Here is a 14,431-nt window from a genome sequence, read left to right on the forward strand (position 1 = left end):
CCCTTTTGCCCCCTTTCCATTTCCAGATGTGACAAGCTGGAGGGAGGGCGGTGGGCGAAACATAATTTCTGCCACGTCTCTGAGCGCCTCCCCAACTGAGCTGGGCAGCAGGAATTCGAGTGCGGGAGACGGAGCCCCCTCCTCGGCGTGCGCCAGCGAGTCTAAGGACCCCTCGCTCCGCCCGCCTCAGCCTGTCCGCAGAGGGGCTTCACAGTTCTTGGGGAGTGTATACCACCCACCTACATACCATGACATGCTTCCTGCCTTTGTAAGTCTTCAGAGTGTGCATTCTGTCCCCACAGAGTCAGATCGTTCATGTCCAGCAGAACCTACTTCATGGGGTTGAATGTCCTCCGTGGGCGTCCCCCATCCCCGCCCAGTCTCTCTGCCCTGGTGCCTTACCCTGAAGGTTTCCATTGCTTTTGCATTTTCATTCCCCCTGTTTCAAATTTTAAGGGCCTCTGGCTTCTTTCCCTGGTGATGCGGATGTTATCTTAACCTTGGTTCTTTTAGAAGAAGGAGAGGCAGGTATTCCCCAAGACACAAGTCCCCAGATTTGTGTACTGATGGCAGGAAAAATGGGGGAGATGGTGATAGGATTAATTGGGAAACCCCAAGACTTTACTGTTTCTGTTTCCCATTTGCCAGAACAAATTCTGGTGCCAGTGGAACTTAGACTCTGGGCCATTACTGGAAAACCCTGTTCATTGATGTTATGTTTCAGATGTGTTCGCCACAGTCATCAGAGAACCAGGGTACAGTGGAACGAGGATCTTTTCCCCTTCCTCAGCTCCGTCTTGAACCCCGTGTTCCTTTTAGACAGTTCCAGATGAATGACCAAGACGGGTAAGGCCATTGCATTGTAGTCACGGATGTAGAAGTCACCCTGGTTGGTGATATTGGGACAGTACAGTGGGTTTACATAGGAAAGTGCTTTGAGACCTCAGAAGCTAGAGACCCACCTGATACTCCAGGGTGTGTGGGAGGGCTGGCCTCTGGGGCAAAACGAGAGGAGGGGTTGTGAGTTCAGGTTCCTGATAGTTGTTTATTGCTGTCACCGTAGATTTAACACCGAGCATCTAAAACTGTAAAATGAAGTAGAACTTCTCTTGGGGATGTATTTGTTGATTATATGTTCTTTAAAAAGGGGAGGATTATAATATCAAGGGCACACGTGAACCTTTGCAGTGAGGGATGTAGTTTTGGAGAAGTATTTGGGTTTGCTTCCATCTGTGTATTTGACACCAGCCCAGCGTCTTTACCCTTCTCTCTGTCATCAGAAAAGAAAATAGACTGGGAGTGAGCCGCCCGATCCGTCCACTGAGGCCGCTGGTGGAGCGGGTGCCACGACCCACCATCGTCAATGCAGAAAACCTGAAGGGCCTCGATGACCTGGACACTGACGCCGACGATGGCTGGGCAGGTGGGTGGTGGCATTTGCCTGTGGGCTCTCGACTGGCGGTTCAGCAGGCGGGGATTGCACTCTTGTTTCTGCTTCTTGCCAAGGTTGGCAGTTCCTGTGACAGAGTCTGCGGGGACCCCTGAGGGCAGGGGCAGCAGACGGCCTTGGGCCCTGAGAGGTCCTTGCTGGTGCCCTTCCCAGCAGTCGCTGCCTCACGCAGCCACGTTGTCCGTCTTGGTCTTTCATCTTACTCTTGGAGGGAGAAAGAGTTTTTGTAACGAAAGAGTTAAAACAGGAGTGTGATGAGCCCCACACAGTGCCCTGTCACTGCATTTCAGCAAGTTCCAACATTCTTCATTCTCATAATCACCCACACTCCTGATCTGATTATTTTCTTTAAAAATTCTTTTGGATGTTTGTTTCCAAGTAAAAGGCACACATTTAGTTGTACAGTTTTGGTAAACCCATGTGCTTGAGCAGCACAGCCACGTCAAGACACAGTGCTCACTTGTCCCTTCCCAGCCAGTCTTCCTCCTGACTCTGCCCAAGGCCTCCCCCTTCTGATGAATCCTAACTGCAGATGGGTGGAGTGGTGCAGCTTTCCTTCAGCTGTAAGGTTTGTGAGATCCATCAATGTTATTACGTATGTCCGTGGTTGCTTTTAATTACTGAGGTATGTGTCATTGTATCAAATCCTGTAATTTGCCCGAAAGTTTATTATGGATGCTGTTGTCCTTTCTCTTGAGTTAATATCCAGTAGTGGAGTCGTTGGTTAAAGAGGAGGTGTGTGATTAGGTTTGTCAGAAGCACGCAGACCTCCGTGGTGGCTGGTGTGCACTCCAGCGGCAGTTCTGAGAATTTGGCTCTGCATCCTTACAGTGCTCTGATGTTCATCTCTTTAATTTTAGCCATTCCAGTGGGTGTGTAGCGTTAGCTCATTGTGCTTTTAATTTGCATCTTGCTGATGAGTAATCATACACTCGTTTTCATGCCGATTTGGCTACTGGTATCTTTTTTGAGTGTTCAGATACACATCCTTGGAGACTTAACATTTCACAAAAGTTTTGATCCATTTTCTCAGCACTGCGTTTTGATTAGCAGAAGTTTTAAATTTTGGTGAAGTTTAACTTATAAATTTGTGTTTTTTATGGTTTATTGTGTCTTTTATAAAAATCTTTGTCCCTCCTGGTGGCAAAGAAACTCCCTTATGTTTTATAATTTTAACACTGATTTTTAGATGTGTGGTCCATGTATTAATTTGTATATGGTGTGAGATGGGAGTCAGGGTTCATTTTAATCCAACAGGATACCCAGTTGTTCTACACCATTTGTGACAAGACTCCTCTTTCCCTGTGGCATTGCTTTGACACCTTTGCCAACAGTTGATTGATCACATAAGTGTGGGCCTAATTCTGGACCCTGTTCTATTTATTCATCCTTATGCAATACCACACTGTAGCTCTGTAGTAAGTTAGTGTAAGTTTCCCAGCTTTGTTTATTTTTAAGGTTATTTTACTCTTCTAAGTCCATTTTCATATAATTTTAGAATCTTTTTTTTAAAAAATGATGTATGTAAGATTTGTAATGATATAGATATCACTCTTTTTCATCCCTGATAATTAGGTAATTTGTATTTTTTTCTCTTGTTCACTTCTGCCAAGAGCTCATTAGTTTTACTCATCTTTACAAAAAGCTTTTGGCTTTAGTTTTCTCCATTGTTTTGATTATTTTCTAGTTCACTGATCATTTTAATTGGAACTTCCTAGATTTCTCATTTAATTCCATTGTAGTCACAAGGACATATTCTGTGTGATTTCCATTCTTTCCAGTTTATTAAGACTAGTTTTATCACTAAGATACGTGGTCTGTTTTGGTGAATAGTCCAAGTGCATTTGAAAAGAGTGTATTCGATAGTTGGATATCACATTCTCTATGTATCAGTTTAGTCAGGATGGTTGGTAGTGTTGTTCATAACATTTTTGTCTAGTTCTATCGTTACTGAAAGTAAGGTATTAGACTGTCGACTACAATTGCAGATTTATCTGTTTCTCCCTTTAATTCTGTCAGTTTTTGCTTCATTTATTTTGAAGCTGTTCCACACATTTTTTATTTTTATGACTGATGTGCTGACCGTTTATATTGTTTTCACATACTCTTCATCTCTCCTAACACTTCTTTTTTTTTTTTTTTTGTGTAGTAAAGTTTTATTAAAGTATAAAGGAGATAGAGAAAGCTTCTGACATAGGCATCAGAAGGGGGTAGAAAGAGTACCCCTCTCCTAACACTTCTTGCTTGGAGTCTGTTTCGCCCAGTGTCAGATCATTGTTCTGACGGTATTTATTGCTGTCGTGCTGTGTTTTTGCACCCACACCCTTCAGCCCACTTGTGTCTGTATGCAGCGCGAGGCTCTGGGAGATGGTATGTGATCATACTTGCTTTGTTGTCAGATCTAACTCTAACTGGATTGGGCTTTTTGTCACATCCCTTTTTTCAGTGATATAATTCATGTGACAGATTTTCATATTATATAAAATTTGCCCCCTTAAAGTCTACCATTCAGAGATTATTAGTATATTAACAAGTTTGTGCAGTCATCCCCACTGTTGAATTCCAGAATATTTCCATCACCCACAGAAGAAGCCCCATACCCATGAGCACTCACTCCCAGTGACCCCTCCCTCCACACACAGCCTCTGGCAAGCACCATCTACTTTCTGTCTGTGGATTTACGTGTTTTGGATGTTTTGTACAAATGGAGTCTCACAGTAGGCTATGAGGCCTTTCACACCTGGCTCCATCACTCAGCATGATGTCTTCAGGGGTCATCATGTTGTAGCGTGTGTGTGAACTTTTTTTTTTTTAATATGGCCAAATCCTGTTCCATTGTGTGCATCTGCCGCATTTTGTGTACTTGCTCATCAGTTGATGGACACGTTCTGCCGCCTGAGCCACTCGGGTTGGGGAAGGCCCTGGGGCGAAGCAGCCACTCTCAGATCTCACCTCTCGGGAGTGTGTGTTGGCGGGGAGGCCTCCTGGCTGGTTTCTACCTGCTTCTGCTCACTCCTCACCTTCTAACACACTTGCAGAAAACTTGGTCTGCACAGATTTAAGGACTGTTCTCTTAACAGCATTAATTTAACCAGGGAGGCTACTGTGCTGTGACCAAAGCCAGTACTGTCTTTCGCTTGTATTTTTGTTGGTGTTGTTTGTTTAATTTATTTATTTTTTAATTGAAGGATAATTGATTTACAGAATTTTGTTGTTTTCTGTCAATCTTCAACATGAGTCAGCCATAGGTGTACATAAAGCTCCTCTCTTTTGAACCTTCCTCTCTCTCTCCCCATCCCCCCGCTCTAGGTTGATACAGAGCCCCTGTTTGAGTTTCCTGAGCCAGACGGCAAATTCCTGTTGGCTATCTATTTTACATATGGTCACTTGTATTTGTTTTAACATGATATGTGTTTATTTGGCTGCATCACGTGTTAGTTGTGGGATCCAGACCCCTGAGCAGGGGTCAGGCCTGGGCCCCTGCATTGGGAGCGTGGGGTCTTGGTCTGTGTCCTCCACTTCTCTCTGCAGTGTGTGTTCTGGTGGTGGCAGCCGGGGGTGCCCCTTAGCCAGGTGGGCTGGCGCCCTTCTTGCCTGGAGGCAGTGCTCCCCCCGCCCCCAGCGGTGCTCTTCCCACTGTTGGGATGTGCATCTTGTCTCCTTCTTGCTGGCCCTCCTCCTGTTGCAGGCCTCCATGAAGAAGTGGACTACTCCGAGAAGCTGAAGTTCAGTGATGATGAGGAGGAGGAGGAAGTGTTGAAGGACGGCAGGCCAAAGTGGTAAGGGCGCCATCCCTGCTCACAGCACCGCTCCCGGTGGCGGGGGTTGAGGGGGGCATGTGACACTTTACAGATGTTTGTGCACTGGTGTTCTCAGAGCTCCCGTGCGCTTTGCATGTCCTGATCACCCCGGCGACCTCACGTGGCCAGACACCGTTTCCATTTTGCAGATGGAAGGACAGCTGTTTGGGGGCGGGGAGCCAGGGTGGTCACCAGGCGTGGGTGGCTGAGTCCTAGCTGTTTAGCCACCGTGCCCGCATTTTTCCCAAGTGTGTCTTGTAGACTGACTGTTCTGCAGACTGCCATGAGTGTGTGGTGCCCCTAAAGGCTTCTCTGGCCAAGCAGACTTGGGAAACCGCCTGGGTTCAGCTCTACTCCAAGGGTGCCCAGAGCCTAGGATGTGCGTGCTACAGCCTGCTGGGGATCTGGGCGTGGGGGGGGAGCCGAAAGTGGGGTATGCCACGTAGCCTAAGCATATTTGACAACTTGAATCTTTTCTCTCTCTTTTTTTGGATCATTTCATTGGATTGATGCTTGCTCCCAATACCATTTGGAAAATACTTAAATTGTAGTCTAGCCAGTCTAGTTTTTAGCAGAATACCAGTAGCATGGGCTTGTACTTTTAAAGTAGTACCTATAGTCGCTTTAATTTGCATCCCCACCCCACCAGCACCCCAGTATTGGCAAATGTGGATGCTTCTCTTTGTATGGAATTGCCTGTTTCCTTTGTATATATATCTGTTAGACTTACTGTGCTTTCTGTTAAAATGTGAGTACTGGTTTATATTGCTTAGATAGTAGTGTTTTGGTATTTTTTCCCTTTGTCTGTTTTACTGTCAGTAATTGAATGTTTATGTAGTGGGTCTGCAAGTCTTGTTGTGTCATCTTCGGCTTCATGGCTCCTCTTCTGCAGGGAGCTGGTAACGCTCTTCTGTCACTCTTCCTCAGCTGGCACACAGGCAGTTAGCTAATTGAGGCTTCTGTAATTTATTTTAATGCTGCTTGATTTCAACTGAAGCTTTGGATGCCCTTGGGAAAGAAATATCTATGGGTCAGTTTTTGGAACTAAGCTCAGAAGGAGATGTGATCCAGAATTTAAATCAGTGGAAATGTGAAGCCCTGTAGATTCATTGGAGCAGCAGGCCACTCCGTTCCTCTCTCTGAATTGATGTGACCTGACTGTCCATCTGAGAGAGTGAGACTCTGGCTGTAGTGACCAGGGACACACCACATTGAGTCCCCAAGCCGGCCACCACTCAGTGTTCTCTGAGCTGGCTGAGACTCCTCCTGCAGCCCCCACACGCGATGGACTCCCGAAACCTCCCTGGCTCCATCCCTTCCTGTTCACTGTCTCTGGGAACACTGGGACCTGCATCCTTTCTTTCACGCAGCATCCAGAGGCTGGCCGGCCTGTCCCTCCTTCCCTGTCACCGTCGCCCTGTGGCTTAGTCATCGTCTTTGATAGACTTGGGTCTTTCCTGGCAGATCCGGAACCTTTTGTTGGCCCTACACCTCGGCTTGCCGTCAGGAGGCACCGGCAGTTGTTGCTCTGTCTCTGGTCTTCTGACTCTCCTCACCTGCCTCATCTCCCTCCACCTCCAGAGCGTCTGTGCATGTGTGTGTGTGCTTGCAGGAGCACGTGTATTAGCCAGGCCTGACTCCCTGGCTTTCTCTGTGCTCCCCCTGGGCTTTTGGGCACCACTTCTGCACTAGCAGAGGTGTGAGTAGATGCACACGTGTTTTGTCACAGAGCCTTTGTTTGCACCACAGCGTGTAAAGGTGAGCACCACTCAGCAAGCCTTCCCGGAGCCTCTGCTGGCATCTGTCTCCTCCTCCTCTATCCAGTGTGTGCGTTGCTCCTCCTGCTCTTTGTAATGTATCACTTAGTGAGCCTTCTGCTGTCGTGAGGAGCATTTGTTCAGTCCTGGGACGGGGCTTTGGCATAGACAGAAGGGCCTGCAGTGGGAGGCCTGGGTTCAACTCTGTTAGCTCTTTCTTGTGAACAGCTCCCCAACTTCCCGGAGACTCAGTGACCAGCTCTTTAAAATGGAGGAAGTAGAGGCGTTTTTGTTTTTGTTTTTTTTGCAGTAGATGAAGTAATGGGTGTGAGGCATCCTGACTGGAGCTGTGTCTTTAAGACCGACTTGGTAAAATGGGTGCTGGTGTAGGTGCTCTGGATGGGTGCGCCGTGGGTCTTTTATGAAGGAAATCAGTTTGTAGAAGCTAACTTTCGAATTGCTAATGGTCTGATGAGACCATGCCTGGGCCAACCAGGAAAACCAAGTCTTCACGGTTTGTCCTAGGAACAGTTGGGACCCCAGGAGGCAGCGGCAGTTATCCTTGAGCTCTGCAGACAGTGCTGATGCCAAGCGCACCCAAGAGGAAGGAAAAGACTGGAGTGAAACAGGAGGCGTGACCCGTGTCGTCCGGAAGGTGCCGGAACCTCAGCCGCCTTCCAGGAAGCTGCACAGCTGGGCGTCAGGCCCTGACTACCAGGTACCGTGGGCACTGCGGGGGAGGAGTCCTGTGCCCGTTTGGCTGGGGGACATGGATGTTCGTGTGCGCATACACAAGCCGTTTCCAAGTTCAGCTGACTAGAGATCCAAGGCAGAGACTCCAGCAGGTCACCTGAAAGGCTGTTCTGTGCATTTACAGTGAACAGGAGGGGATGGAGCCAGGGAGGTTTCAGGAGCCCACCGTGCGTGGGGGCTGCAGGGGGAGTCTCAGCCAGCTCAGAGAACACTGAGTGGTGGCTGGCTTGGGGACTCGATGTGGTGTGTCCCTGGTCACTACAGCCAGAGTCTCACTCTTTCAGATGGACATTCAGTTAGGTTTCACTGAGTTCAGTAGTCTGGTTGGTTTTCTGAAAAAGTCTAAGCAGACATTTCTCTCTCTCTTTTTCTAAGCTATTTTAAATTGGAGGATATTTGCTTTACAGTATTGTCTTGGTTTCTGCCCTACATTAACATGAATCAGCCATAGGTATGATATGTCCCCTCCCTCTTGACCCTCCCTCCCTTTTTGTTTTTTTTTTGACCGCACTGTGCAGCATGTGGGATCTAGTTCCCTGCCCAGAGATTGAACTCGGGCCCCCTGCGTTGGAAGCGCAGTCTTAACAACTGGACCTCCAGGGAAGTCCCTCTTTTTATTTTTTTTTAAAGTTAAAAATTATTCTTTTAAGATTTTGAGAACAGTCACAAACTTACAGAAAAGTTGGTGTAATGCAAAGAATATTTTTTCCTGAGCCGTTTGAAGAGTAAGTTGCTAGTCTGATCAGGCTCCACCATACAATGAATGCTTCTTAGGTCAGCACAGTCGGATCCAGGAAGCTCGCGTTGACGTACCACTGCCACCTCGTCGGCAGACTCCATCCCACTGCCCCCACTGCCCAGTTGATGGTCTTGGTGCAGAGGAATCTGGGTCAGGGTCAGGTGTTCTTCAGTGTGAAGTGGACCCTCAGCCTCTGCTCCGCTTTCCTGAGGTTGACGCTCTGGAAGATCAGAAACCAACTGCTTTGTGCAGTGTGCCGTTTGTCTGGAGCTTCCTCATGGTGGGGTTCAAGGCTTCCCTTTTTTGGCTAGAGTCTCTCAGAATTGGCACTGACTGTTCTCATTGCTCCCGCCTGGGTGACCCTGGTCCCTCTCTGCCTGCTGTGACAGCCTTACTTTAATCTCAGGATTGAGGTGCTGGCTACTGGGTTTCACAACATCGAGCTTTTACATGCACCACAGATTCGTAATTGATAGCAGTTTTGTGGCTAGTTACTTTAAGACTATGAATATCCAGTTTCTCATCAAATTTTTAATTATATTGTTTCTGTGGATGTTCAGGTTTTCTTTGGTTTGGGGGCTTCAGGCTGGCAGCCGGGTGCTTTTCACTGTCTCCATTCTTTTTTTGAGGGATTCCTTGCTTTCTGGTAGAATAAGCTTTTCCAAGCTCATTTTGTCCTTATCTAGCTTTGGAGTCAGCCTTTAATGACACTTATAAATCAGTATGTGGGCACCAGGAGTGCTGCTGCTTCTGGCCTTTTCCGTGGATAGTTGGGAAGTGTATGTACGTGAGAGAGACACACACACAGACACATACACATGGAGTTGGGGAATGTATGTATGTGAGACACACACACACACACACACTTCATTCTGGCTGTTTTCCGTTGTCTCCCTAGTCTTCCTGTTTCTACCCTCACCCTGTCCCTTGCACAGGTGCCCTCCTCAGCTCCTCAGATGTCAGCCCCTCTCCCAGAGACCCTGAATTCCCTGCTGAACCATCTCTTCTAGAAGTTCCTTCCTCCTCCCACTTGATTGGGCTCCACCTTCCTCATCAGCCACACCTCCATGTGGACACCCTGCTCAGCTGCCTAGGTTCTGACCCTGCCCTGAGCTGTCTGACCCCCTGGGCGCAGGCCTGGCGCTGCTGCATTGCCTGACTCTGAGATGGAACTGAGCAGGAAGGGTGAGCTGCGGAGGGGAGGCATTCATTTAAACAGACTGGCAGCCTTGCCATTTCCAGTGCCCTGTGCTGTTTAAAGGACTTCCACGTCTTCCTCTAAAGTGAAAATACCCGTTATCTTGAGTCTTTTGTGCTGAGCACATATCATCTCTTGCTAGGCATTGTGCTCATACAGGGGACACAAGAATGAAAACAGACTCAGTACAGCTCTTAGGAATTATCTTGCGATTAACCCAGATTTCATCCTTATATTGGGGTTGCTCAGTATTCAAAAGAAGGTTCTTTTTACTTTGATCTGCTCATAACAACCCTGAATTATCTTGAGTGTTTTTATTATTATCTAGAGTCAACAAAGATAAAATCTCTTATCATTTCATGAATCCAAATTTCTGAAAAGATTGTCACAGCTTAAATGTTTTGCAGAATATTTAGTTTATAAAATGATAGCTCACTTCCGGCAGTTTTGAAAGGCATATGTATAGTTTTGATGAGATGCACATACCCTTTGATGGTATTTAATTTCTGGGAAATTGTGAAGGGAATAATCAGGGGTACGCCTTAGGGATCATCCAGGTGTCCTGAGCATCAGGGGGTGAGATGTGTCCTGGTGAAGACTCGAGGTGAGATAGTACACGGCTGTTACAGTGCCTGGACAGATGGCAGTGGTCGGGGCAAAGTAAAAGGAGAGTGCACACTTGGCCCCAATTAGATTATGTAAAAAGTACCTTTGTGCTTCTAAATTAGACATTTATAATCTTGTAGTAATTGTCTCTGGATTATAAGAAGTTAGTTTTTAGAAGAAAAATCACTCTCTACTGTCACTGCTACTTACTGCCTTTATGGAGGTGTAATTTACATAAAGGGCTTCCCTGGCTTCTCAGTGGTATAGAACCTGCCTGCCAGTGCAGGAGACATGGGTTCAATTCCTGGGTCAGGACTGTCCTGTGGAGAAGGAAATAGCAACTCACACCAGTACTCTTGCTTGGGAAGTCCTGTGGACAGAGGAGCCTGGCGGGCTACAGTCCATGGGGTAACAAGGAATCAGACACAACTGAGCAACTGAGCACTATTTTAAACCTGAGGCAGCCTTTCTCTTGAACCTTATAGTCCATGGGGTTGCAGAAGAGTCGTACAAGACTTAGCAACTGAACGATGACAATTAAAATACAAGAAAAGACACAACAGATCTTGGTTTTATATGTCTGATGACTTTTCAACAGTTACATTCATCTGTGTAACTATCCCTCAAAACAAGAAGTTGCTGTTTTTCTGCCAGTTGTATGTCATTAGACTTCCAGCGGCTGGGGTCCAGGGACCCAGCCCATCCTTTGGACTGCTGCATATTCTGCCTGCAGCCTCTCTTCCTGCAAATCAGTAAGAAATCTTCCCAGAATGGAGAGGTTTTCACACTGCATCGTTGGCACCCTATTGGTTGTCTAGTAACTTAACAATCAACTTGAGACTTAAAAGTAGATAAAATACCTTGAAGAGATGTTTTTAGAGATGCTGTTTCGTTTTTACATTTGATCAGTTTGAAACCTCACGTGTGAGTGTGAGTTCTGGTGTCTTGGGGCTCTTTGTATCCAGAGGTTCATCTGCTTTCGTGGGAGGAGCAGTAGGGCAGCTCTGTGGCTGAGGAGTGATGAGCATGTGGTTTTCTGCTCCTGTTCTTTAGCAGTGGATACCCTGACCTTGCGTGCCCAGAGGTGGCTGCCGGAGTGCCTATTCTCTTGAGTGTTTCCTGCATTTCAGTCATGGTGTTAAGAGGTTTGCAAATGATTCCGTGCACCTTTACAACCCGGAGGGCTTCCTTGATTATCAGCAGTTTCCAAAAGAGAAATTAGGGTTTAGACTGTTGGTGCTTGCCCAGCCCTCTTTCCAAATACAGTGTAGGGCAGAACAGGATCGAAGCTCAGGTCCTCTTGCCATAGGCCTCTTGAAGGTACCCAAGGGTCTTGAGAAGGGAGCTGACCCCCTCCAGGTGGTGACCTGTCTCTGAGTTGTGACATCCTCTGACCGTCTTCTCTCAGCAGAAATCCTCCATGGGCACCGTATTTCGGCAGCAGTCTGCCGAGGACAAAGAGGACAAGCCCCCACCGCGGCAGAAGTTTGTCCAGTCTGAGATGTCCGAGGCTGTGGAGCGAGCCCGGAAGCGCCGGGAGGAGGAGGAGCGCCGTGCGCGCGAGGAAAGGCTGGCTGCCTGTGCTGCCAAACTCAAGCAGCTTGACCAGAAGTGCAAGCAGGCTCAGCGGGCCAGCGAGGCCCAGAAGCAGGCGGAGAAGGAAGCTCCCCGCTCTCCGGGGGCTGAGAAGGTGACTCCCCAGGAGAACGGCCCTGCCGTCCACAAAGGTGAGCAGTGAGCCTGGCCCCTGACCTGGAAACAAGGGCTGTGTCGCTGGGCATCTCCCTGGCTTCTTAGCATGAACTGTGGCCAATGGCTGGATACACAGGGATCCCAGTTGTTAAGAGTTCAGGCCTGGATCAGGGGCCTGGGTTCACGTCCTGTTTTCACCACTGAAGCCAGCTGGCCACGTGCTTCCCCTCTGACAGCTCCCCTCTGACTTCCCACTTTCCTCGCCCATGAAGTGGGTTGGGGAGAGTTTGTACCCACCTCCTGTGCTCAGGGTCCTGGGAGATGATGTCACGAAGCACATGGCACATTTCTACATGCAGAAGCACCCGCCTTCTCACGGGTGCTTCTAACGAAGCACTGTCTTCGTTACCACTACTGCTTGGCAGAGGAGATGTGGGTGCCGGAGGACCTCAGTAGGAGCACAGCACTCTCTGTGACGCTGAAGGAAGCCTGCCCACTTTTTAGAATACATTTTCCCTGATGTTATTCCTAAAAGGACTGGATCACGTGGCTGCACTAGAGACACCAAACAGTGTTAAGTGGTGAAGGGTGTCTCTTGCTCTAGTTTTTAATAATATGATCAGTTATGTTCTTTGTGACTTTCTTAAATGAACTTAAACAAAGTCTCTAAAGTAGAGAAGGGCCTGATGTTAGTTTTAGTTGCTGAAAGCTTCTCAGATGGAGGGCGTACCAGTGACCTGGTGGTCATCAGCGCCCTTTTGGCCGAGGAACTCAGATGCTGGTCCTTCTGTAAATGCTGTGTCACTGAAGTCTGGGTGAAGCCTGGGCCCAGTGTCAGGGACCTACTGAGGGGGCAGTAGAGAGTCAGGGAGTGGACCGCAGGGTGTAGAGTGGGCCTGGGTGTGGGATGTGTCCCCGGCTCTTCCATATGCCCCCTGCCCATCATCATTCCTCTGGAACGCTGCCCTACCTCCAGGCTTTGCACTGGTGTTTGCTCTCTGCAGTAGATTTCTTAAGAATGGAAACATCAGTTATAATAAAGCTGGAAAAAAGAATGCAAAGCTGGGATGGGGAAGACAGCAGGGGATTCCAAGGGGCACAGTCTTGGAGATGGTAGGGAGCATTCCATTTGAAGTGCACTCCGTGGACTGGCCCAGTTAATGCTCACAGAAGCCTCGTGGGATAGTTGCAGCTGTCGTCCTCAGAGGGGCTGCCTGGCTGGCCTGACTCACATAAATGGATGGAGGTGGGGGCACGTGGGCTCCCTTTGAGGCCTCATCCACTCTGTTGCGCTGGGTCCATTTTAATAGACCCTCTCTCACTTGGAATTGTATCCCAGCTCTACTGCCGACCGTGCGACTTCAGGCAATTCATCTGATCTCTCCACCCTTCGTTTTCTAATCTGTGATGGGGGCCAGGGGGAGGCTGTGAGCTTGGGCATGGGAAGTGTTAGCCCAGTGCTGGGGTTTGGGGATGCAGATAGTTTAGCAGTGGAAAGTATGTGCCTACAAGAAAAAGCATTTGCCATTAAATATTCACTCAGCCAAGCTTTCATGAACTGACCTGGCCACTCCCCAATTACTTGTTCTGTAGGCTCCCCTGAGTTCTCTGCCCAGGAGACCGCCAGCACGTTTTCAGAAGAAGCCCCCACAGCTCCTCCAGCAGTGGCTCAGAGCGGCGGCAGTGAGGAGGGGCCCCGGGAGGCTGGCTCCCCTGCACAGGAATTCAACAAGTACCAAAAGTCACTCCCTCCCAGATTCCAGCGCCAGCAGCAGCAGCAGCAGCAGGTAAACAGGAGACGCTTAGCCCATATTGTAAACAGACCCGCCCCTCCGTCTCCCTGGCCCCTTCAATTAAAGCAGATGACACCCACCCTCCTGTACCCCAGTTGCCAGCAGGGACATGGAGAGTGGGGGCCTTGGAGATCAGCCCTGGCCTTTCATTTCTCCAGGTAATTCATCCTCTGGATGAAAATCTTTGTTGGTAGTTTGTGGACCCTGTTGGCTAGCATTGAAAGGAATGGCTGGTGGTGTCTGAGTGGTTTTTTCACTGAGAGGTGTACAATGTGGCCACTCTTCAAACTGACGGCGGCCCCACCCTGGAGCCTCTCTGGGAGGAAGAGGCCTGGGGGCTGTGTGGTGAGCACTGGAGAGGAATGTTGGCTTTGAGTTAAAGGCGGAGGCTTGTAGGATTCCGTCAAACAGCTTTGGGTTCTGGTGCTAACGGTGCTGCTTATCTAGCCATGTGGGGCTTGGACAGGTCAGTGTGAAGCGGAAGGAATGAAGCCCTGACTCGGCGTGGCGGTGAGGAGTCTGCGATGCCTGTAGACTAGTTTATCGGTGGTCCAGTAGTGTCTTTATTGGTGTTCCATTAATGTTCTTAAAATGTTGTCTCTCTCTCTGTTTTGGCTGTGCTGAGTCTTCGTGGTGGCATGTC

The 14,431-nt window shown here is 48.5% G+C and overlaps 1 protein-coding gene across 13 annotated transcripts in view; it reads left to right on the top strand.

Annotated features, from left to right (window-relative positions):
* PRRC2B (proline rich coiled-coil 2B) overlaps window positions 1-14,431 on the top strand; it is an 84,433-nt gene that overhangs the window by 39,838 nt on the left and 30,164 nt on the right. For 6 of the 13 annotated variants that reach the window (XM_070799438.1, XM_070799445.1, XM_070799441.1 and 3 more), the window contains exons 7-13: window positions 27-268; window positions 725-846; window positions 1,281-1,423; window positions 5,139-5,229; window positions 7,533-7,725; window positions 11,712-12,030; window positions 13,589-13,782. In XM_070799438.1, the coding sequence (XP_070655539.1) occupies window positions 27-268; window positions 725-846; window positions 1,281-1,423; window positions 5,139-5,229; window positions 7,533-7,725; window positions 11,712-12,030; window positions 13,589-13,782 (1,304 nt within the window). The remainder of the gene's footprint in view (window positions 1-26; window positions 269-724; window positions 847-1,280; window positions 1,424-5,138; window positions 5,230-7,532; window positions 7,726-11,711; window positions 12,031-13,588; window positions 13,783-14,431) is intronic. The other 7 variants (XM_070799440.1, XM_070799442.1, XM_070799446.1 and 4 more) reach the window with 3 other exon arrangements.

This window comes from Bos indicus, chromosome 11 (genome assembly GCF_029378745.1).
Source record: "Bos indicus isolate NIAB-ARS_2022 breed Sahiwal x Tharparkar chromosome 11, NIAB-ARS_B.indTharparkar_mat_pri_1.0, whole genome shotgun sequence".
Taxonomy (NCBI): Eukaryota; Metazoa; Chordata; class Mammalia; order Artiodactyla; family Bovidae; genus Bos; species Bos indicus.